The sequence below is a fragment of the Crocodylus porosus genome, unplaced genomic scaffold (assembly GCF_001723895.1).
Source record: "Crocodylus porosus isolate Cpor-Errol unplaced genomic scaffold, CroPor_comp1, whole genome shotgun sequence".
Taxonomy (NCBI): Eukaryota; Metazoa; Chordata; order Crocodylia; family Crocodylidae; genus Crocodylus; species Crocodylus porosus.
Window position 1 is genome coordinate 6,027,544 of NW_017728907.1, and position 25,349 is coordinate 6,052,892.

At 41.8% G+C, this 25,349-nt stretch overlaps 1 protein-coding gene across 1 annotated transcript in view; it reads right to left on the reverse strand.

Moving 5' to 3' along the window:
- Positions 1-25,349, reverse strand: part of CRB1 (crumbs 1, cell polarity complex component) — a 132,247-nt gene that overhangs the window by 14,356 nt on the left and 92,542 nt on the right. Inside the window, exons 8-9 of the mRNA XM_019530568.1 lie at positions 24,694-24,822; positions 19,876-20,002 (exon numbers count right to left, since the gene is read on the reverse strand). Coding sequence (XP_019386113.1) covers positions 19,876-20,002; positions 24,694-24,822 — 256 coding nt within the window. The remainder of the gene's footprint in view (positions 1-19,875; positions 20,003-24,693; positions 24,823-25,349) is intronic.

The window sequence follows — 25,349 nt, forward strand, 5'->3', positions numbered from 1 at the left end:
GAGGGTGCCTTACATGATTATTTTGTATTATATGCATGATCAAAGACTCTTCACCCTCCCTATACAATTACAACTCACCAAAGTCTCATAGACTGACTACATCTGAAGGATTTTCTGTAGGATTATTGGTCATTTTTTGCCATGACACCAGAATGTAATGTATTTTACAGTAAACAATAAATGTAATATATATTTAACAATAAATTAAACAACAAATCTGTTATGTATTTTACCAATAAATTTCTCCTATTCTCAAACTTAATGCCACTATAATCTTAGAATATGCTCTAGATCAGTGGGAGCCAAACGTTTTGGAGTGTGCCATAAAAGGGAGTGCCCTGAGTTCCACCCCTGAATCCTCCTTTTATCGGATCTGCCGCTCTGCTTTCTGTTCCCTTCTCTATCTGCTTCTGTGCTGCCTGTCCCCCCCTGATCTGCTGTGTGCCCCACACACATGCTGTTTGTGCTCCTTGTGGCCCACATGCCATAGGTTATCCACCCTTGAATTCTGCTTGTCTGTTCCCAGTTGCTATGTTAACCCCAAGTTATCATTTGAAGGTGAACCCACTTGTTCAGACTTCCTGGGTTTGGGGCATGGAGGAAATATTTGGGAAAAGCTGAATTTACCTGAAAGTGAATCCTTCCGCCCACTATTACTTTGGGAACAAACAAGGTTCCACCACACTTTGTATCCTGGCTGCCACTTTTTGTGTTGGCTACCTTAAGTTCCAGAGGTTTTCCCTCTCTATGTACTATTTGATCTTGGGATCCTTCCTGGAGAGTTTGAGTACTTTTGCAAACATCTGGATTCTTAAGCAGATGCATCTTCTCTTAATACAGTTGTGAAAAAGAAAGGAGTGGAAGTTGGGAGACCCACCAGTGATCCAAGCAGATACTCAAAGGAAGACATCTGACTGAACTGAAAGAGCATATTGCTGGTGTGCATCTGTAATGGAGATAACTGCAGTGCTACTCCTCTTGCTGTGCATACTTAAAACCAAGTAATGATATGTGTAGCATGTGGCGGGGCTAGGTGGATATGTGAGGAGCACCAGATTAACTGCCATTTACTAGGTCAAACCATAGATCCACCTTGCTCAGTATCCTGTGGCAGAGAGCAGATGCTGAAAGGAAGAGTGAACTGGGTATGACCAGAGTTATATCCATTGTTCTTCTCTCACTTGCAGCTTCCAGCATTTAAGGTCCAAGGTGCCTCTATGTGGGTGAAGCAGCCCACTTGTATGCTGCATGTTAGTGGGTGGGTGCCTTAGCATGTAGTCTGTGTTAGAACTCAATAGCCATCTTTACCTCACTGTGTGGCTTTTGTTAGGAATAAATACAGGGTGGGATAAAAGGAACCTTACCTTTGACTGATTTGACCAACTCCTTACAAGCTTGTAACTGAGGTGTTTATGTCATTTGGCAGTGTGTAACAGGGAACCCTAGCCCTGTCACCAGAAGACAGGTTGGCCCCTTGAAAGCCAGAACTTTCTGGGCACAGAGTGCCAGTAAGGAGGGGATTAAATGCTGAGCCTGGTCAGCTAGTCAGCTGACCAGAAGGGGCAGGCCAGGACTATAAAATCCCTGGGCAGAGCGGCAGTAGAGGCCAGCCACCAAAGGGGAAGGAGTGCATCCCTGAGCTCCACGGTGAGGCCTTGGTGAGCAGTCCAAAGGCTGGAGGAGGATAACTATGAAGAACCCCAGATGGCATCAACCCCAGAAGAAAGACCGTAGCCGACGGTGGGGAGCCAAAGCATAAACCCTGCATAAATGTAAGCTGGTATGTTGGCTTCTTTTATCATATTTTTGAGTAGCAGTTATTGCCCATGAACAGGACTGTTCATATATATATTTTTTTAATTGAATAACACTGGTGGTTTGGGTGAGGTTATCAGGGGAAGGAGGAGACCTCATTTGGGGGCCCACTACAGAGTGGGGACCCTGGCCCCAGCAAGGGCACAGCTTTTTGGGGACTCAGACCCCAGCACCAGCAAGGGCATGGCTTTTTGGGGTACATAGGCCCCGGCACCCGTGTGGGCACCGGATTGGGGGATGCACTGACCCCGGTGCCAGAAACGATGATCTTAAAAGGCTGGGGTGGTCTGGTGCACCTGAGGTACAATTTTATTTTGGTTTTTTTTGGCTGACATGGTGCGAGTTTGAGGCCATTCCCCAGCTTTGAACTTGCTGGATTGGAGCAGAAAAGAGGGTCACAAGTCCCAAGACACCAAAAGGCTAGAGCCTCAGAGTCAAGCCCTGTTTCGTGGGTTTAGACGGGGAGACCTAGCTAGAGAGAGACGAGGGTCAAGGCCCACGGAGGTGACAGGCCTCAACATATGAAATACAATAGGCAGTCTCCTGCTTACAAGAACATCAGCATAATAATTTCCATCAAGACGTGGCAGGCAAGTAGAGAGCGGGAACCTTAAAGAAGACTGCAAGGACACCCCATGTAAGGCACAGATTAACAGGGAAGATGGCACTGGGGAGGGCAACCTGTTACACAATGACTACCTGGTCCTATAGATCTTGGGGGCAAGACCCTGTTCCATCATGCTCCTGTCCCTGAAATAAACTTGACAGCTCTGGTTCAAAGTTGAACGAGCTCTCCTCCTGCTTACTTTGCTCTCTCATTGTTACAGAGCAATTAACATAATATTTTTGTTGACAGGGTATACAGATTAATATTTACCTTTCAAAGAACAGGAAAAACAAGTTCCCTTTTATGGTTCTTGGTGAGGAGTAAAGATGGACATAAAATATGAAATTCACATCTAAAACTTCCCCAAGGTCAAAAATAGGTTGTATTAGAGCACTGGGTCAGACTTATTAAGAGAAACTCAGGTCACAAAATTTACATCAGGATTTGACCATTCTTAAAATGTGCTGATTCAAATGGGGGTGGGAGCTTTCTCAGTTCAAGACCATCTATTTATGGAGGTGGCTGTGAGGCTATAACCAATATCTTAAGCCAATTATATGAGAGACAGACAGACAGACAGATAGATATCATTGGGTTAGAGACTGGGAAGATCTTTTTCACTATGGGGGTGGTTAAGCATTGGAACAAGAGAGATTGGAAAAATTTCAAGAGCAGGTTAGACTGACATTTGGCTCAGATGTTTTAGACAAGGGTGATCCTGCATTGAGCAGGGAGCTGGACTAGATGAACTTCTGAGGTCCCTTCCAGCCCTTCTTTTCTCTGATATCAGGTTAAGAAGCCTTGTTCAGAGGCATTTGGAGGTGTTAACCTCAAGAAAGTTGTATTCAGGAAAAGCCTTTAAAAGAAAAAATGCACACTGTTGGATGAAGGAGGAAGAAGGAAATGTCATGCAGAGATTGATATTTTTCATCTTATGGAAGAACAGCTGAAGAAATATGATTGGAAATGTACCTGAAATCAGATTCAAGGATATGTATATACTGTCTTCCTTGAATATAATATTGAATTGAATGAACACCCAGATCATCAAGCAGATCTCTAGAAAGGAAAACCTATGCAAAGGATACAAATATTTCTGTCCTTGAATAGAATTGGAAAGATGAGGAAGGTTTGAGAGCTGTGAGTTTTAAGTAGGAGGCTCTGTGAGGATATTATGTTCAGAATATAGAGTCAGACAAGACTGGAGGAAGAGGAGGGGCACCGGTTAGACAAGCTGGGGGTGGGGGATAACCTTTGAATAGCAGCAAGTGTGTTTGAGCTCTATAAAATCACTGGACTACTGAGAATACCAAGAAAGAGGTTCAGGTCAGAAGGAAGCTGTAGGCAATTTCTGATTTTATTTCTTAGTAACTGTCTCTCCAAACCTAACAGACCAAACTCTCAAGACCACTTCTCCAAAGCAATTCCTTTTTTCTTGCATGTTATTCTATTTTATGTCACGAGCCCATTTTGGTTTATAACTTACTGGCTGTTTTGTGGTAAGAAGCAATTTCAGAGTTGCTGACAGTCATAGTCATACCATTTCTACCCAGATGGTGGGTCCCTAATATTTTTCAAACTGTGAGTCAACACCCTGTTAGTTTCCAGGGTTTCCTCTACTGGAGCCCTGGAAGCTGTCTGGTTAGGGATTGAAGAGACTGTGATTTGCTGGGTGTAAGCAGTTACCAAATCTAGTTTACTCCCTGAAGGCTCATTGCAAAACAGCGGGGAGAGGCTTAGGACTCTGGGGTCACTCTGACATTTTTGTCACTCCAAATTAAAGCTATTTCTGGGTGATGAGGCCACCCTTAATGAGATCAGATACACTGCACATGTTCAATATTGTTATGACACGTTTGATTTCTACAGTTCCAGTTAACCTTCAGTATCCTTGACTGCATCTGTGGAGTCCCTTTACTTCTCTTATCTCATCTGGGTACCCCAGGAATTCCTGCAGATGCCTACTTACTCATACTGTCATGCAATGTCATATGTAATCTTCTGGCTGTATCACAGATCATCTCTGGGAACTGCATCTGTTCTGAATTCTTCAAAGATCTTCTCCCATGTTGCCAAGGCTTTCCAGGGACATCATGCATAGGAGACAAAATCCTCAAACTAATATAATGGGTTTAACTCCCAACTGTTGTGAAACAGGCCAACGTATATTGCTAAGTTTGAACCCAGTGTGGGAACATGTTATATTTTTGGATATATGAAGAGCAATCTTACAATTGTAGTTTGAGAAATCTTTTATGTTGGATGTAGGGAAGCTATAAAATGAGAAAGAAAGTGTCCATGAGAGAGTACAGAGTCTCTGTTCTAACAAGCAGCATCAGCTCTGCCTCACAAAATAGCAGCTGCCTTTGCTGAAAGATGCTTTAGAAATGAAGACATGCAGACCTTTAGAAAGCAAAAATTGTAATAGTTGAGTTGCTACATGTGGTACAGGGAGAAGAGGAGACCTGTGCTTTCTCTACATGTAAGTGTGGGAGAGCAGATCAGGTAGGAGACCACCAAGCACTTTTAGCTGCAATTTCTTTTTTTCAATGCAAATCAAATTGACCATTGTAGAGGATATAATGGTGCTAGAGTCCTATCACTGTCTATTCTTTCCCCACCACCATGCACCAGACTTGGAAGACCTATATGTCCATCTCTCCTCCATAGCTGACAGCTCTGGTTGATGACCACCAACCAGTTTTATATTTTTTTCAAATCAAGCCGTGTTGTTACTTTCTTTCTCTCTGAGTGACTATTTGTTAACTGGTGAAGAAAATTGCCATCACAGGGGGTTTTTTTAGAAAACTCTTAGGTATAATTTCAAAAGGCTCCATATACCTCTGTAGTAGCTCGGTTGGAGAGAATAAAGGACTCTCCCCTTAGTAGAGTTCAGAAGTGGGCAACTGTATAAATGCAGTAAGTTTCCATTGCTGGTTTCCAGCCTTGAAGATCATCAATCAAGCATGCAGGTCACGTGAGCTGATGTGTCTGAGACTTGGCTTAGTAGCTGCAATTCTAATAGCTAGCGTCTCAGTCTAGTGTCTGTTAGAGGCAATAGGAGTTTGTTCATTTACTTCAGTAGAAACTGAATTGGAGCCTATACTACCAGTGCATGTGTACTCACAGGTAGATAAAGTATGCATGTGTCTAGGATTTTGTCTCCCAAGAGCTGAATGCATGTGCATATAGTGTGCACTTTATGTTAAGATTAAATAATCATGTCAGTATTTTAGAGGACATACATGCTGATTCTCCTCCCACTTCCAACAGATTTACATTAATTTGTCATACGTCAACTTCCAGGCAGGTACTGCTAATTTACCTCAGTATAAGTGAAAGAAGAACTACTGTTAGCTGAGAAAACATACAAAAAGTGCAATTCAAAGAACCAGGTTTTTATGTAAACAGCTCTATATCTCTTTTATTAAGTACTGCTATGTACGAAAGCATAACTCCTGATCAACTCAGACCAAAACATCTTTCATATCAGCAACAAAAGAGATTTTTTTTCATTGCTTCCGTTAATGGAAAATTTATGCTGCAGGCTCAATAAAGCCTGCACAATTTTTCAGAAGTTATTAGGAGTGAAATTTCGTAACAAAAACTGAAACTATTCTATGAATGCACAGACTGGAAGTGCACAATACAAGCACAGTTCAGCAAATGATGCATAGACCAATTTTAACCTGAGTAGTTGTGATTTCATGGACCTTGAAGATAGTGGATATAAGTCTGCGTTTCTTTATGCATTTCTTAAGGTACAAATGTTATTTCACCTGAGTTATTCATTACACTTCAAGTAATATCTGATGGGCTATGGTACCCAAATATGCTTTTTAGTGAAAGAATATGGAAGTCTGCATTAGGACACCAGTTCAGGAAACCACGGAAACATGTGCTAAAATTTTACTGACTCAAATGAGATTCAAGCAAGTACTTACATATTTTGCTGATTCAGGGCCCAAAAGTTTATAAGCCAGATTTTAAAAATAGCTATGCAACACTCCCAGTTCCAAATCTGAATAAGGGACTGGATCACAAGAGCTCAGCTTTCAAATAAAAAGTTCTTACGCTCCAGCAGTTACACAATCAGTCTGTCCTTTGACTTCTATCTGACCTTCACTATAAATATATAACACATGGAAAGCTATTTGAATTTCTGGCAATGATGGGAAAGAGTGTTGCTTAGGACAGGAAACATGAGGCTTCAAACCTTCATTTAGCCCAGTATGCGCTTCCATTGAATCCCATTAGCTTCATCTGTGTTCCACCCACACACAGCTCATTGCAGAATCAGGTCCTCAGTTTTAATGAATGAGACAGACATGCTATCCTTGAAACTGCAACCATCATGACCTATTTGTGAGTTAAGTTTTCCATTATAAACTAGGCCTACTTAACAAGTTTTCAGCTTGAAGATGAAGGTTTTCTCCCCCTTTCATTTTGAAACTTTTAGTCAGTTAAGCCATTTGTGATTTATGGAATTCGAGCAGATTTATGGGCTGGTCATAGTCCGTTTTTTGCCAAGTTTTCCAGCAAATAAAAAGCATCTTAATATTTTAAAGCAAAAACCCCCCTCAGATGATTAATGTCTGTTGGGGAAGGAACACTGTGTGGTTTAATTTTGTAAATATCCATGGTTATAAAAAAGAAAAGTTTTGGAAATTAACCTCTATGCAAAGATACTATAGCACACAGAGAACACATTAAACCCTCATGAATTAGAAGAGAAAATGACATAAAATTTAGCATATAAACAATGCAAGCCTGTTATAAGGCAAGCAATGAGTAAATACCCTTGTGATGTAAATGTGAGTCGGCAGGGAAAACGTTCGAAGGTGAGGAAAGGGTAAACAATGCCAGTGCAGTGTAAAGGATGCTGTACAGACAGAATGTGTTAGTCTGAATATTAAATCTGGTATGTGAACACTGTACTTGAAGTGATTCCTATATTACAGGGCGTTATGCTGTCATATGTCATCCTGACTCCCTTTTCTGCTTATGTTTACCACACACATTAAATATTCAACTTCTGCTTCTCACTGATGCATGCAGTAATGCTGCCTTGTGTGGTGCTTCTTGTCTTTTCCTGCTATGACACATTAGCTAACCTTACTGTCTTTACATCATAACATTTTTGCACGTTAACTTATGACACATATTAAAGATTGTTTCTTGCAATGTCCTTTTTATATTGCTGGTTAAATGGAGAGTATAGACGACAACTAGTAAAAAATAGCAAAGGATATTAAAAGGCTGTTCTGCTTTGAAAAGGGACTGTAAAAATGGTATTGTGACATTTCCAATGACTTCCAGAGCAGGACTGCTCTGTTAGCAAATCTAAAGATGTTTTATCTTACTGAACACTCAACCTGGAACAGGAACAAAGCTGAGTTCTTTCTGGCTCACACATCATCAACAATAAAGGTTCTGCAATCTTATGTGGTTTACAGTTCTATGGATGATGTGAAAATGAAGAGAATCCAGCCCCCCCACCTCTACTTTGTCTTTGCTGGGCTAACAAAAATAGTAAAACTTACGTAAGTCAATGGAATAAGAAAATAGGACTTTCTCAGCCAGACTGCATTAATTTTACACGTCTGATAGTACTTTACTTTGCAAATAATTACAGTCATCGGTAGGACTCCTAATATAGTAAGGGATGTAGCACAGGTGTGGTAGAGTCACGTTGTGTCCGTGACCTGAAGAAGAATGTCTTGCATCCAAAACCTTGTCTAACTTTATTCTGATCATGCACTTGGTCCAATAAAAGATATTACTCTCAAAAAAATCCTTGCTTAAAATCAGTCCTTGGCATTTGGCTGTCAGCACACTAACTACATTTATCTTGCTGCACCCAATGAGGTTGGGAGGTAAATAGTGTTATCACATTATTCCAACCCCAAACATTCAACTGTCATGAGTCAGGCTACCAAAATCCTGAGACTGGCTTTAAAAGCATATTTGAAATGAATAATAATCTGGGACTTTATTTATGTATGTATTTATTTATTATTTCTTTTTACTTCCTGGATTTTTTTTGGCCCGGGGGGGGGGAAGGTGTGTTGGTCTTTAGGTTTGAAGTTTTCAAGTTTTCCTTATAATGAGGAAAGCAAGAAAAATACTACTTTTAAAGCAAAAGCTTGTTCTGGAATTGAATAAAAGCCAACAAAGATCAGAAGACTCATGGCTGGTGTTGGCAACAGCATTATCCTCATTTTTATGGATTAAGAAATTCAGGTAGAGTAGTTAAGATCAACAGGATTCAGTGTTATAATACAGGAGTAGAAGTCAAGGAAATTCTTGGCACCTCTTTCAATTCTATCCTACTTTCTTGAGGTGCATGCGCTCATATCACATAAATCAAAGCAATTTCCTAGAGAGCTAAATCCATAAAGCAAGCTCAGCTTTCCAGTGCTGCATCTCTTACTACTTGGAATAATTTCTTTGCTGTTTTGAAGACTAGAACATTTCCTTTTTCTTTCTAAATGAAAGCTGAAAAGCCGTAAAATTTTACTGGGGCCCTGGGACAAAAACAGGTACAAAATACTGCTTTATAGCTGGCTGAATTTGAAAACATCCCTAATTTGAGCAGGCCTATATTTATCAAAATAGTGCATTATATCTCTTGCTAGGACAGTAAATTTCATCTCCTGGTCTCCCAACAGCATGCTATATTTGGCAAGACAGGACCGAAGGGCAGAGGAGCAGAAGGCAAAATGAACACAGGAAAGATGATGTAGTTGTTATATTCCTAATGTCTATGTCTTTCAGTTGGTACGATAATTACCCATGAATAACAGCATAAGTATGAATATGCAAAGAGAGAAATAATAAATTATTTATGAGACCACCAGCATTAATTATTGTAATTAAGTATCATTAGATACATTCATATTACTAACACTTGCAGTTAATGAATATGTTAACTAATCACTGAGGGGCAGATTCAATCAAAATTCCAAGCTTCCACACTATGGAAGCCTGACAGAGTTTTTATTGAATTTGAATTCAATATTGAACGTATTTTACATGCTTATTAGTGTATTTTTAATGACACTTAATGTGAGGTGTAACCTTGCAGCATGTGCCACTTGTCCATTTGCCCAGGAGGGAGCAGTGGTACCAGATGGAAGAAGATAAGAAAGCAGAAATGGCATGTGCAGATGAAGGGAGCTATAGTTAAATTAAAGCAGAATTTTAAGTCTGTATTGTGAGTCAAATCACCGCTTCGGTATTATAGATAAAACAAGGGAAAGTACACTTTAGGGTGCGTCTACATGTCATCATACGGCATGTTACGGTGATGTAGTGATCATGTGATAAGCAGCTACTTTGCTGTGGTGGCATGCTCCACAGCACAATAACCACCTGTACTGAGCCATGCCTTAGTCCTTCCAAAAGGAAGTACTAAAGCATGGCGCCGTAGCAACATCACCGTACAGCGACATGTAGGTACAACCTTGGGGAGTAAGTACTATCTGAAAGTATAGTCCACTTTAATGTCCAGGGAACCTTTTTTGAGTACAATCTAATCCAGTAATTCTCAGCGAGGATGTGGGGACACCCTGGGGTGTCGTACGATCCTTTAAAGAGTGCAAAAGGAAGTGTGAGCAGATAAGAGCAGGCTTAGGCTCCAGGTGTGAGGAGATAAATGAATAAAGACAGGCTTAGGTTTTCCCTGCCTGGCTGCTCCTGCCTGCCTGGCCCACCTGACTGGTAGGGGTGTGCAAAATGGGCCCTATATGATTTGGATTCAGATTTGGCCCAAATCAGGAACAGTGATTCAATTAGTTGATTCAGATCATTGTCCCTGATTCATTTGGTCAAATCTGAATCTAAAGATTCAATGCTGATTCAGAGAATTAGTGACGTGGCCATAAACACAGCTTTAAATGTTTTCTCTACATAACTCAAGGTACCAGGTGCAGCTTCTGAACACTGTGATGCTGGGATGGATGGAGTGTCTCACAGGAGTGCGAGGGGCCTCCTGCATGCTTAGCGGCGAACCCGGAAGTGGACCTGGAAGTACTTCCGGTCCACTTCTGGGTCCACCGGGGAGTGTGCTGGGGGTCCCCCCTGCACCAGAGCCAGGCTCGGTGATCAGCCACGGGGGACCCCCAGGTGCCCCCCCAGACCCAGAAGGCACCAGTTGCTGAGCTGGGGGGAAATGCGGAGGGGGAGGGGTGCGGAGCTGTGCACTCCTTGGCAGACCCAGAAGTGGACTGGAAGTGCTTCTGGTCCACTTCTGGATCTGCTGCCAAGCACACTGGAGAACTGCGCCCCCCACCCCATGCTCCTGTGGGACACTCCATCTATCCCAGCCTCGCAGCATTCACCTAGTACCTTGAGGTATGTAGAAAAGATATTTAAAGCGGTCTCTGTGTCCAAATCACTGAATCTTTCCAAATTGATTCAGAGAGTTCTGATTCAATTCAGAGAGACTAAAGGGTCTCCTCATTTGATTCAGATTCAGAGATTCGGCTACTGAATCAGGCCCAATCTCCACCAGATTGAATCAGCAACCAAAGCTGCACACAGCCTTACTGACCGGCCCCTCTGCAAGGAGATAAGCATTGTAATAAATAAACTATTTAAAATGGGGTGCGCTCATTTCAGAAACATTATAGAGGGTATCTTGAATCCAATGAAGGGTGCCATGAATCTAAAAGACTGAGAACTACTGATCTATACTTTAAGCTGGTCAGAACAAGAACCATGTTTAACTTTGAGTATATAGGGCCCCTAAAACTGTGTGCTTCTGATCTTAATGGAACCTTTGGGCAGTGGAGCCACGGCAGGTAGCAGTTTACACCTGCCTTATTCAAAGTGTTTGGTAGTCTATTTCTGATAATTTGTTGCTAAATACTATGCTGCCACTGTAATAACCCCTGCATTTTAGGCTATAGCTGTTCTATCAAAACTGATGCTTTTGTAATCTGTTCTTGACTTAGAAATCTTAAACAATTTTTCAGTGCAACGAGCAAGACTGTACATATTTTTATGATGAGGCATGGAATCTACACGTGAAATGCCAAGTGCACGTGCTAAAAATTGAAAGGGTGGGATTAAGCAACCTCAGGCATAAAACATTCACCTGGATTTCAAGACTGTAGGAAAAACACCTGCAATCAAATGGTTTTGTACCAAGCTTATGAGGCTTGGAGCAAGATAATTTTTTCTTTTACATTTCCTACTGCATTATCCTCCTATTGTTGATATACAGAGGATTTGATGCAGGGTATTTTTTTTTAAGCTAAAGAGTATTGGGGTAAGGGTTTATGAGGGCATTCAAAGTTCACCCAAGATATTTTTAAAATGTGCAAAACCGCATGGTCCTCAGTAATTAAAATCATGAGAGATGATGCTATCAGAATTGGAGACTGCATACTGGCATATCAGGTGTCTACTTCCCCACTCCGTAAGAGGTGGCTGTTCCCCTTGGGGCAGTACCAGGCATGCCCCATGAACTTAACACATGGAGAGGAAATGCTGAAACTTTAAGAAAGATTTCCAGGGGTCTGTCAGGAACTGAAAGTAAATAGGGGTTAACAAAGTAATTAAACAGGTTTTAAAATATCTGGCTAAAAATTACTTCCTTTACTCAGGTTTTAGTGTCTGAGGATATCATAATTTCAGTAACTCTCAGTCACCATGCATTGTTCCAGGGTAAATGAAATCTGAATTTCTAAAAACAAGCAAAAGAAAAGGGGGGAGGGAATCTTTTTCTTTTTTCCTTTTTTTCTGCAAAACCTTTCAGAAAAAGCAGAAGCCTAATTTTTACAAAAATCATTTGCAAGCCACCTTAAGTTGTCTGAATTCAGTGCAGTCTCCACCGAAACCTTCTGCCATTCTTTCCCAGCTTAAAATATCTTCATTTGAATCCCTGCTTTTTAATAAAACAATAATTTCAAAGTAAAGTGAGTCCATACATTAGTAAAGAATGTGGATATTTTTAGTGTTTACATACAACCTGCAGTTGCTATAAAGAATAGCGATTATTGGATACTATTATATTAAGCGGCATAAGCTGTTTTCTATTTTTCTTCTGCTTTTTCAGCACCCATGCCTATTTTGCTTACAGCTATACACTAAAACCTAGCAAACTTCTGTATTCTCCTTCTAGCATTGGAAACTGGGGGAAGAGCAAGGTTCAGGTTTAAACAGAGAAGTCCCAAGTGAGTCCATTTACTGATGACATTTGGTGAAATCAAAATAGCAGGCACCTAATATATTCTGGAATAAGAAATAAAGGACTCTTGTCCACAGGGAGAAACTAATGCTCCTCTCATGAGAAAGCATCAGTCTGCTGAAATACGTAAGGGGCCATATATATTATCAGATACCACACAGGGCAGGAAAGCTGGGTTAAGTACAGACATTCAAAAAGCCTGAGTGTGAATCAATTCGATCTTTGCAGGTTAGTCTAATCTACGTAGATTGAACCAAGAGCCCAGTGAACAGACATTCACTTTCGATTCCAGAAATGTGGCCACATGCCTGCAGTGGCTCAGGCTGGAAGCTGGGGGACACTAGAGCGAGACTTCCCTTTCCCTTCAGCAGTAGCCAGAAGGCTGGAGGGAAGCTGAGCTGAAGTGGAGCATGGCCAGGCCCCAGAAGGCTGACTGGGGCAGGGTTTAAACCCCCACCTTAGCCTGCACAGTCGCTAGTTGAGGTGTACCTAGAGGAGGAGGGGGGAAGCAGCCCCTGACAGGTATTCCCCCCCAACCTCACCACTTGAGTGGTGGGAAGCATGGCCAGATGCTGGCCCCAGCTGCAGCCTGAGGTGAAGTGGGGAGGAAGGGGGGTTAAAATTCCCTGCTCCCTCCCCTCTCCTACCTGCATGGGTAGGGGTCCTGTGCCAGTGGGAGATGGGAGGGAGGGTGGGATTAAGGCCTCAGGCTGCTGCTTGGGCTGGTCACAGCCCCTGCTACTCAAGTGGCAGATTGGGGAAATGGCCTGACAGGGGTTGCTATGACCCTCCTTAGCAGACCCTGCTGGGGTCTCATGCCAGTGGGAGAGGGGAGGAAGCAGGGGAATTAACTCCCCTCCCTCCTCCCTTCACCACAGGCTGCCACCAGGCCTGGCATCTGGCAATGAACCCTGCCTCTTGAGCAGCGAGTGGGGGGAAATGCCTGACAGGGGCTGCTCTACCCCCTCCAGGCAGACCAAGCTGTATCACCAGCCACATTTCCCACCCTTACCTCCTTATCAGCCAGCCCTCACTGCTCCAGCTAGAGAGCAGAGAGGTGGGGTCAACCTGCTCTGCTCAAGCAGGCAGCCCAGCCCAGCCAAGGGCTGCAAAGCATCCTGGGATGCTGGGGGACTGTGATTTAACTTGAACAAGGAAGGGGGCTGGGACAGAAGTTCTATAAATCTGTTTGACCTAAATCGGTTAAGTCTGATATTACATTCAATCAGGTTTATCTTAAACCAGTTTGGGCCATTTTGAAACTGGTTTACGTGCACTGAACTTCTGTTTTGTTACAGGTTTAAACCAGCTTCTAATCACCTAAACCAGTTTATGTGTAACTTTTTTTCCTAAACCTGCAGTCTAAGTTTTTGGATAATATACTTGTGAAGTGTAAGTATTCAAAAGTCATGGTATACTTAAAACAACTGAAAACAGTTATTAACATAAAAATGAGAAATAGTAAACATAAAGAGACATAGACAAGAGATTTATTTTGTATATAACGACAGGAAAGCGATGTACACACACAAGGTAGTCAAGAATACAGAAGTACAAAGAGGAAAAGAGCAGCATTTCTGAAATCAGGAGATGTTTCATGATGACAAGGCGTTAGATGAAGGAAAGAAGTCATTTACAATCACAGTGGGTAAAGTGGTATTTGTGATATGTATACAGAGGAAAAGAGCCTGAATTGCTTCTCTACTCTTAGAATATTTCAAATGAGTAACTTTTTATATAACACAATATATATAAAATATAAACCAGATACTATATATACATATGAACTTAAATTTCAAGCCTCTAGATTTGATGAAATAGTTTGAGATCTCTATGCATATATATATATTCTTTGGTTTTCATTTCTTTTTAATTTCATGCATGTACATACAGTATACCAGGAACCCTGATATTAAACACATTGCTGTCCACATTCCCAGCCACTAATGCCAATCTGAAATGAATGATCTGAGATGGTTTTGCAACATACTGTTCCTGGGCGAGTTTCTGCAGTCCACCTTTATTCCAAAAACCATAATCATGCATCAACTCCCATTGACTTAAATGGACTTTGAGGTAGAGCTAGTGAGTAAATCAAAATAGTCCCATGTAAAATTTTGAATAAAAGTATTTGTTTATTTTTTTTCATTGAGATTTGCAGCTTTCCCACTGGGAATTTCAAGCTTCAAGTTGTTTTCAAAGCAATATTTTGAAATTCTATGAAAATTTTTATTTCATCTCTAAATCTTAGGGTGGATTGTTTTTCTTGGTTTTTTTAATGTGAAAATAAAGCAACATTTTACATTCAAATGAAATGAAGACTAGTTTTGTTTTGAAATTCAAAATAAAATATTTCATTTTTGCTTTTTCAATTTCAAATTGCTAAAGTATTTTCTATTTAAATGTGACCAAGTAAACATTTTCATTTTACCTTTTTTGCAGAAAAATCAAATATTTTCCAATGAAAAAAATTGATTTCAATTAAATGAGACTTTTCAGTAAGTTCCACACAAAAATATGGACTAGTTTGAATTAATGCACATGCCTAAATATTTTCCTGAATCGATGTTACGTGGTATAGAAGGGGTTTAAGCATAAATATAATACCATTTTTTGAATATTTGCTAGCTTTCATAGTTGAAACTGGCTGAAAGTTTGTAATCACAGTCATGTTCTACAGCCAGTCTTTGATTATCCAAAGTATTCTATTTTGAAGTGAAATAATATTCCTAGGAGGACATATAATATATTTATATCCTTCATAATCCTACAATAAATTAATCCCTAATAATAGAACATACATCGATACATTGTTTTCACAGACATATGACTTATTTAAAAAAAACAGAGGAAGGGAATGAAACTTCTAGTTGGGCGTTGTATTTTTACAAATGATTAACAACAAAATATGTCAAGCCTTCTCCAGGAAAATAAAGATAAAGATAACAAATCAATTTTCTTGGTGTAATGCAGTTATTATAAAGCAATTATTACACTTATGTTTTCAGACCAAGGCAGCTCCTTGAGACATTAACTTGTTGCACATCACAGGGACACAACAGCATATTGTATGCACATATATAAAAAAGGACTTTGTTTCTGCATTTATGCAAAAATATGAATAAACTATTTTCAGTGACCCTATTTTTGCTTCAAATATACCCTGAATGCCATTCATATAAAGAGTTGATTTGGTGGGAGAATACGATAAAACATTTGTGTCACAGCAGTGACAAATAAAACCAAAAAGGCCGAATTCTCATTTAATGAAGGCTGCTTTATGCAACCATGGCATAAGGCCTTTTATACACAGTCATAGCTTTATAAAGTGAACTTGGTGTAAATAAGAATCACATCTCAGTAAGTCTAATCTGTAGCTTAATGAGTTGAGCTGAAGAAGAGGACTCGGGTTTGGGAAAGGGAAAATTGTTGGATGTTATACCACTGGGACTACAAATAGAAGTAAAGGCCAGTTAGTAATTACACTCACAAACCATAACTTAAGGAGACTACACTGCACTGCACCTCCACTAACGTAACATGAATAATAATGAGCAGAGAGAGGTAGTTAGCTGTGTTAGTCTGAAGTCAGGCAGAAGTCAGGGTAGAGATGCACCTTATACTCCTGTTACAGAAATGACAAAAGAATCCCTCTGGTTGTCACCTACAGCCCCCAGCCTGACCATCTTGGACACATCATTAATGACCTCCACCCCTCCTGGAAAATGGTGATTATCTCAAGGACAAGCCTCTCCTGACTTACAGATGGCCTTCTAACCTCAAGCAGTCTCTCTCAAACAACAGGCTACCTCACTAAGGAACCAGGCCTTACAATGGACCCAGATGTAAGCTGTGCCCACACATCTATACAAATAATATCATCACAGTATCAAATAACATGGAGTAGAACATCCAAGGTTCATTCACTTGCACCTCTACCAATACCAGAAATGCCATCACCTGCTTATATCACCTGCTTACATGCATCACCTCTCTGCTGTCTACATTGGACAGGCAGGGCAACTCTTACATGCAAGAATGAGGAGATACCAGTCTGACAAAAACACGAAAAGTCGGTAGAAGAAAACTTGAACCTTCTTCAACTTTCCATTTCTCACTTCAGAGAGGCTGTTCTTGAGCAACAGAACTTGATAAGCTGACTCATATGTGAAACTTAGGAACAAGAATTCATCCACAGAAGGATTAGATTAAATATGGTTTAAATGGGGACAATGAATTCTTATCTCATTACCTGGATTAACTTGTATGACCCCCTTTCTCCTATGCATTTATTACTTGTTTAAGACCTCTTCCAGGTCTTTTCTCCACTCCTCTCCCTCCCTTCCCTGTCTTTTGTATTGAAATCATTTTCTGTAGTTGATAGACTGCTCTGTGCGTGTCCTTTCACAGCATCTGATGAAATGAGCATTGGCTTATGAAAATTTATGCATCTCTGATTTGGTTAGTCTGTTTGGTTCATCTCTACCCTGCCTCTGCCTGAATTATAATGCTCCAATAGAATATTACACGAATCCTGAGTAACTGTGACATACGTAAAAAAACTTGTTTTAAATGAGAAAAAATCATAAGTATATCGTGATAGATTATTCCAGATTCAACAGTGCACTTAAGTATACAGGAAAACACTCGCTATTCGTGGGTTTGGCATTCACAGTTTCAAATATTCATGAATGGTGAACCTGCATTTTAAATGCACTTTATACACTTACAGGAGCTTCTTGGGAGTTCTGTGCTTGCTGCCGCGGGGCTCCTGCCGCTGCTGCTGGGCTCCTGCCGCCACTGAAACCGTGGTCTCCCCCCAGCCACCAGGGGCACTGCGTTCATGAACACTGGCTGCATTCATGAATGCAGTGCCTTATTTGTGGATTTCGCCATTCACGGGGATCATAAGAATGTATCCCCTGCACGTGGCGAGGGTCGCCTGTATACCTAAATTTTAACATATACTTAAGTGCAGTTGATTTCCATTTACTCGTGCTCTCAGACACATATACATGTCCAGCTTCTTTGCTAAACCCATCCCATTATGTGATGTTGAAAAATGTTGTGTAATTTGTTGTCTTGATGAATGAAAATTAATTTCAGTTTATTAGGGATTCATCCATTAAGTGAAAAATACCTGTAAGTATTTCTCTTTTCCCTGTGTTATTTGTTGCAATAGTAGCACCACATTCAAGTATACCATAAATTTACTTAAAATGTCAACAATTTTGTAATGAACAAAAATTGAAATCTGATGTCTTGAATATTCATTAAAAGTAATACTTTGAAGTCATTTTGTATATTAATTTTCAGCACAACTGCATTTTATTTCAATCTATTGAATTTTATTGGAGATTGATAGTTGTATCGGCCAATCCTGCTACCAGTGAAGTCAACAAAAATATTCAGAGCTGGCCTTAGGGGTGGGCAACGTGGGTGACCCCTCAGTGTGCTATGGTCAGGGGAGTGGGAAACACATGCACACACACACAAACACATGCACACGTGTGAGCAGCACACACTCACAGTAGTGCTTTCCCCCATCCCACCCCAGCTGATCCCTGCCCCAGGCAGAAGGAGCAGTGCCCAGTCCAACCCACCCCCCTGCCTCTAGCTGCTGCTCAGAAGAAGCCAGGCTGGGCACAGCACGTGTGGGCAGGGTGGCACCTGCTCCAGCCTTCCTTACTCCCACACAGCAGCAACGGTGCCAGCCTGCCCTCCTGTTCACCTGCCTGGTGCACCATGACACTCTACCTCCCTGCCAGACTGTGCCCTGCACCTCTGCACCCCTGCCTCTGCCTGCAGAAGCACTGGTGACCTGGGGGGGAAGGGACATCAAAATATACGTTTGCCCAGGGCACCATTTCCCCTAAGGCCACCTCTGAGAATTTTGTTTCTGATTCTAACAGGAGCATGATTGGACTCAGTATTTCCAGTGACGGCTAATTCAAGGTAATATCTTACTACCTACTGAGTCTACCTTCAATGAACCAAATTTTTGAATCATTATTGGTTGATAATATGGTGCATTATATGAGAGTAATAAAATGCTTATATTTTAAGTGTAAAATCCTGGCCTTCCTAAAGGCATTAGCATCCATGGATTTTACCACAGGTTCTTATCTTTTGTTGTCATAGGCTACTCTGATCCATTATAGTGAAGGACTCTGGGAGAACATACAAAATATAATACCTCAATGAAAATAAGGTGAGACATTGTTTCAGGTCTGGTAGCAGCTGTCCAAAATAGAGCAGAGACCAAAGCAGAAAGTGCTTCATGAACAAGGTCTGCATGTTTATGCTGGGGCCTTGTTATCTCTCATGTTTATGTTGAATAATAGAAATCAATATGATGCTAGTTGGAAAATTTACTTCTGCATTCAAAGCCAGAATTGAAGAATTATTTAAATACAACAACATGTTTTGCTTAAATTAAAAAAATTAGAAAATAATGTTTAAAGCTGTATTTTTATTGCTTCTCTGAGTCCTAAATTAGTTTACTGTTCAAACGAGGCATCTTCTGTTATGTTTCAATGACTTTAAGGTACTTGTTATACAGTAATTGTGTGTGGCTCCTGGAGCTCTTAACGCCAGCTGCTCTAGGATACCCCTTAGTATAAAATCCCTACCTTCCCAGTCTTCCCCCACCTCAGCTGGCCCAGATCAGGCTCACTGCCCTCCCTGCCCCCTGCCTACATGTGGCTGCCCCTGCTATCTGTTCTGGGGGAGCAGGCAGGTAATGGGTAACCTGCCTGTCTGGCCACTGCTGCTCTCTGGTCCAGGTTAAATGCAGAGAAGAGCACCCATGCTGTAGTGTTGGTGGTAACTGGGCAGCCAGGTTAACCTTCCCTGCCTTCTCCCCTGAGACAGACAGCGTGAGCAGCCATAAGTAAGCGGGGCGGGGGGGAGACCCAGAGGTGGGTGTGAACCAGGGGAGCCCCAGGGAACAGGGGGCAGGAGGGAAGCCTGAAATGGGAGCGGAGTGGGATTCTGACCTTCCAATCCTCCAGACCCCTGCTGGCCTGAAGTGTGACTGCTCCAAACTTGAACTAGCCCTAACACCGCTCAACATCTGTGCGGCTCCCAGGGTAACATGCAACAAGGCCCTAAGATGCTAATATAGAGATTGCTAATAGTCATCCTGTTCACCCCACTCAACTGCTGGCTCATCATCCATTCGCAGGATTAGATAGGAAAGAAGTTGAAAGAGATTCTGCCACAATAATAAAGAGACATAAATGGAGAGGTCGCTTACATCTACCTCACAGCGGGGGCCGGCAAAGCTCAAGTCACAGATGCAGTAGAACTTGTTGAGTAAGTTCTGGCAGAGGCCTCCATTCAGGCACGGATCAGAGCTGCACTCATCAATGTCCATTTCGCATCTAGGAGAAAAAAAAAGCCCAGCAGACCATAAGGTTTGGTAATATAGAAAAAGTAACCTTAGAAAGAGGAATGGTTCACTCAGGCCATTGTTTAGTCAGAACTTTAGCTGCCTAACTGCACTTAAATCTTTTGCCTCCTTGTACTGTTTAGGAATGCAGGTATTCAATGGTAGATGTCACAGACATGCCATTTAAATGCTTTATTTAGACCACTGGCATGCAAAATGAGCTTTTATGCAAAGTTCATGAGCACTGACTGCCCAAAGGAGTTTTCCATCTACTGACTCCTCTGTGAAATCCTACGAAATACGAACTTTCATTTCTACCCAGGAGAACTTTTACAATCTTTTCTCCAATGCCTGATGAAGGGTGTTTGTGTCCAAAGGCTTGCAATTAAAGAATTATTTTTGCAAAAATATTGTTGGTCTAATAAAAGATATCATCTATATTACCTGCTAGAAATGCCAGTAGAGGCCCAGTAGAATCCCTATTGATCTAGCTGAGGATCAGAAGCCTCAGGAAATGTAGATATGTTCAGTGTAGCATAGTCTTAGATTGTAAATGTTTACTGAAATACACAATGGCCTTCACAATTTTCATTATAAAATAAAATTACTTATATTTGAGTTCTCATAGCGTTTTGTGACAATCTAACATGCATTTAAAAGTGTACTGTGACTAATTTGTTAATCTAAATGTTTTTCGTCGCTGTGACAAAACTTTTCCCAATATTTTACAATGACCCACAAACCAGTCATAATATCATCTAATGAGTAGACCCAATCTGTTTTTGCAAAAGAAATATGTTTATGAAATTTTCTCTGAATTGCAATAAGTTTGACCATAGTCACAGTCAATTTCAAGCAATCCTGCCAATAAGTTTTGCTCGTATAGATGGTCCGAGAAGGGCTGTTATTCACATAAAACACTCGTATTTGATTAATTAATTAAAATGTTTCAATTGTCCAGTCACTGAACAAGGATGGTAAGATGATAACATGGACTGTAGTGGATCAATTATATAGCTCAAAGTGATGCAATTTGGCATAAGCTTTCCAATATAAAAACGTTCAGGCATAGAAGCACACTTAGACTTTGTGGGAACTTACGTCCCATGGAATTTCAGTTCAAGCTGGAAATTGAACTCCCTTGGTTCATGCTGAAATTCCCAGCTTTAAGTCCATGAGTTATTTTGCAATAAATAGTTTGAATTTCTCTCCTAAAAATGAGCTTTCCATGTCTGAATACTACCACCCTCTTTCTTTTGTGCTTGACCCAAAGTCTGTCAAATTGTATGGAATGTAATTCAGTAATTTTCATAAGGCATGGGTTGAACATTTTCTGAGGGACTGGCTATGCTCTTAAAAGAATACTGTACATCAATTTTATCAATCCAATTAATAAGTGAAAAAGTGGTTTTTAATTTCCCTGTGTTCACATGTTACCATACTGTATGCTGGTTAAATAAGTCCCGTGTATTTTACACATGGTAACAATCTGATATAGTTTACTCACTGCTGTTTACCTGTTGACAACTTGGAGGAAAGGTATGAAATATTTTTGCAATTTAGGGACCAAAAAAGTATAGGTCTCACTAAAGTGCTCTATTGCGGTGCCGCAGTCTATAAGCAGCATCACCATTTCAGTTAAGATCATAGAATCTATAAAATAAAAGTTATTGCCAGCCAGTGGTGAAGGATGTAAGAAAGGATTCATTGCCAGAGCTCTAGTTAGCGAGATGCCTAGGGGTTAGGAGGGAGAACCCCCCCCCCCACATACACGCACACTTTTCTCCTACCTTGAAGACCCAAGCAAAATACACACCAAACACTGGGGGAGAAGGTGATTTATTTTTATTTTTCTCCTTTTCCAAATCTTATGGGATTGGCAGGAGGCCTTTCTGGCTGTCTGAGATAAATATTATAGCACAGCAGTGATTGCCAAGTGCAGCCTGTACTGGGTGGGCAGGAATGTTTCATTTCATCTATCATTTACAACTTACTGCAGTGATTCCACAAAGTCAGTGGGCATTAAAAAGTTATTTAAGAGAGTCAGAAACCTTGAGTTGAAAGTTCTGTACTTGCTGAGTTGCACAGCTTGAGCCTGTGGGGGCTTTGGACACTGCACACTACTGATTTAATTTTCTTTGTATTAAGAGCAAAATCATTTGTTTTATGTTTTCTATAGCCACATTTCTGTCACTGCTATTGGGCGAAGCGCTGAATGCCTCTGAACAAAACTTGAGTTAATTTGTTAGGATAGGGACTACATCTTCCTCTGCTTGTACAGCATCTTGGACAATGAAGCCCTGATCCTGTCTGGGAATTTGTGTACTGTTGCAATGCATAGAATTAATACAAGTAATAAACTGCCTTGGTACAGTGCAATACAAATTTAGGTATGTGTGCAGTTTGCCAGTCCTTGCTAGCTAAGAGCTGTGCTAAATTTATGCTTAAGTATAAATCTATACTTAATAATTTATAATAATTATGTATAATAATTTCACATGTAATAAATAGCAAGTTACAATGCCAGTTTGTGTTTAGTGTAATGCCCTACTCGGCCAGAGAACATCTCTTATATCCAGATTGGATAACAGCTCAGTGAAACCGGTTGACGCCATGTATATTTGGCCTTGGACGCACATTACTTTTGTACCACTACATACACCCTTATAGCCCTATATAAAATGAGTGTCCATATATTCAAGCTGTTTGTAGCACTACAAAAATGGTGGACCCACCACAAAGGTGTTGTGGCTTTAAATAGAAATTTCTTTGTAGTGGTACATGTACATTGTGGACTGTTAGATGTAGTGCTACAAAGGTCTCTCAGACCCCAGCATCCCAAAAGTGCTCTGTTTTTCCTTCTGTCCCTCTAAGAGAGAGGAAAAGAGAGCAGCTGACATCCTAACAGTCCACAGTAAGCAGAATTGCAGCCTTGTTGCTCTGTTTCTCTTCAGTGGAAATAGCCAATTGGGCACTGGACACTGCCTGATCAGCTGCTGGTGTCACGGTTTTCAGATCCCTTGATCAGCTGTTGTCACCCTGCATCAACAGCTGATGGGGCTGTGTTGATTCTAACCGGGCACCTCTGCTCCTCCTATTAGAAAGGCCTGAGAGGGTGAGGGACTCAAGGCCAGGAAGGGCAATAAGGAATAACAGGTGGACGAGGCCTGGGACTCATAAGGCCAGGTGACCAATGAAGCAATTAGCTGTACCTGGTCACTGGGTACAGAAGACCTGGTCAGATGACTGGAAGAAGCTTGGGTTTGGGGATATAAGACTTGTCTCTAACCATGCAGGGTGTGGCCCCTGCCTGAAGCAGGGAGAGAAGTTTTTGGGAGTAGGGGGCTGCTGGAGATGTACAGTAAAGGCACCCCAGCCACCCAGATGAACTGGGGAAGAAGGCCCCTATGGGTAGGGTTTACAGAAAACATTTACCTTGAGGAGGGAAAGTATTTGTGTTATGAAGCAGCTGGCTTGTACTTTTGTTCTGTTTGTATTGGAGCACTGGATAGTGGCTACAGGGGTGGAGGAGGCCATGAACAGGGGTGCTTGTGTGGCACCCCCTGCTACTTATTCCAGGAGCTAGCCCTGAGCTAAAGGGCCTAAGGCTAGAGGTAAGACTGAAACCCTAGGAGGGGTTTCAACCCTAAGATTGAAACCCAAGGTAGGGCTGATACCTGGGAGCTGAGGTCTTAAGCAGTAGACCAAATCTGAGGGTGCGGCTAGAGAAAAAGGGGGCCATGGCTATGACAGCTGAGGCTCTGACAGTCCTGAGAAGTGTATGGGAGTGCTCCCTTAAAACAGAAGCACTCAAAAGGGAGTACAGGCTGCCAGATAAAGCAACCAGTGAAGCTACCCCATGGACTGGCTCCCTCAACAACAAACAAAATCATGTTAAAGGCATTGAGAGACTGGAGGTGAGGTGGGGCCAGGGGTAGGGGGGATCCTGGTGTCAGGGTAGCAGCACCTGTCACTTTAAGATGAAAGGCTGAGGAAGAAGCAGCCTGCAGGTGTGGCCAAGTAGAAAGCCATCTGACCAGAAGGGGACCGGGCTTGAGGTATACAAGCCCAGGGCCAGGGATCCCAGAAGTCAGCAGCCCAGGAGAGGCAGCTGTCAGCAGGGCTAGGGAGCCTAAGAGTGGGGCCAGGGTCTAGGGAGCCTGATGGTCAGGGACCACTGCTGGCAATTGCCATGGCCGGGGAGCCCAGAGATGTCAATTGGCCAGGAGTGGGGTCAGGGCCTAGAGAGGGGCCTAGGGATTACTGCCAGAGACTGAATGGTCTACAGAGCTTGTAGCCCAGGAGGGTCAAGGAATTCTATTTTGTCATATTTGGAACTAGCATGGACCCAGGAACATGTGTATGTAGAAAGAGGTATGTAAAATATAATGGCATTCAGGCAAAAAAATCTTAAAATAAATTAATTCCTCATTGAAGTCACTGGAGCTGCTGAAATGAAACTGCCTTGCTCTTGAAGTCTTGAATTCACATTGACCTCAGAGAGCACTACTCCGTTTAACCTCTGTGTCTCTTATTGCAGGAGTAGGATTGAAGCAGTGATACCATTTCAATCACTCCTCCAGAACGAGGATGCTTTCTGGAAGAGCTGTCCCACGAAGCCTGTGCAATACTTCTGACACCCTGCAGTGGGGAAAGTACATGATAAATTCTAAAGTGTCTCACCGTTCTCCAGTAAAGCCGGGTAGGCACATGCATCTTAGCTTGCCATCATGCTCAGTACAGTTGCCATAGTTGTAACAAGTGATATTTTTCTTCTCATTCCCACAGACTGTAGAAGGTAACCTTTTGTATCTAGATAAATAAGAAAGTCAACTTAACACTGCACAGGCCTCAGGATGCAGAGGGCCCACCTGGAATGCCCACTCCCCCCCCAGTGCATGAGTGATGCTGGAGCCATGCAGACCCTACCCTCTGCTGCTTGGGCTGTGATGGTGATACATTGTAAGGGTGTGCGAAGCGGGCCCTATTCAGTTCAGATTTGGCCCAAATTTGGGACAGTGATTCAATTTGTTTATTCAGATCACTGTCCCTGATTTGATTCGGCCCAATCAGAATTTGAAGATTTGATGCTGAATCGGAGAATCAGTGATTCAGCCGTAGACACGGCTTTAAATATTTTTTATACATACCTTGAGGTACCAGCATGGCTTGTGACTGCTGGGATGCATGGAGCGTCCCAAAGGAGAACAGGGGGGCTTCCCATGTGCTTGGAGGCAGACCCGGAAGTGGGCCAGAAGTACTGCTGGTCCACTTCTGGGTCTGCTGGGGAGCATACTGGAGGGCACCCCCCACCCCCAGCTCAGTGATCGGCCTTGGGG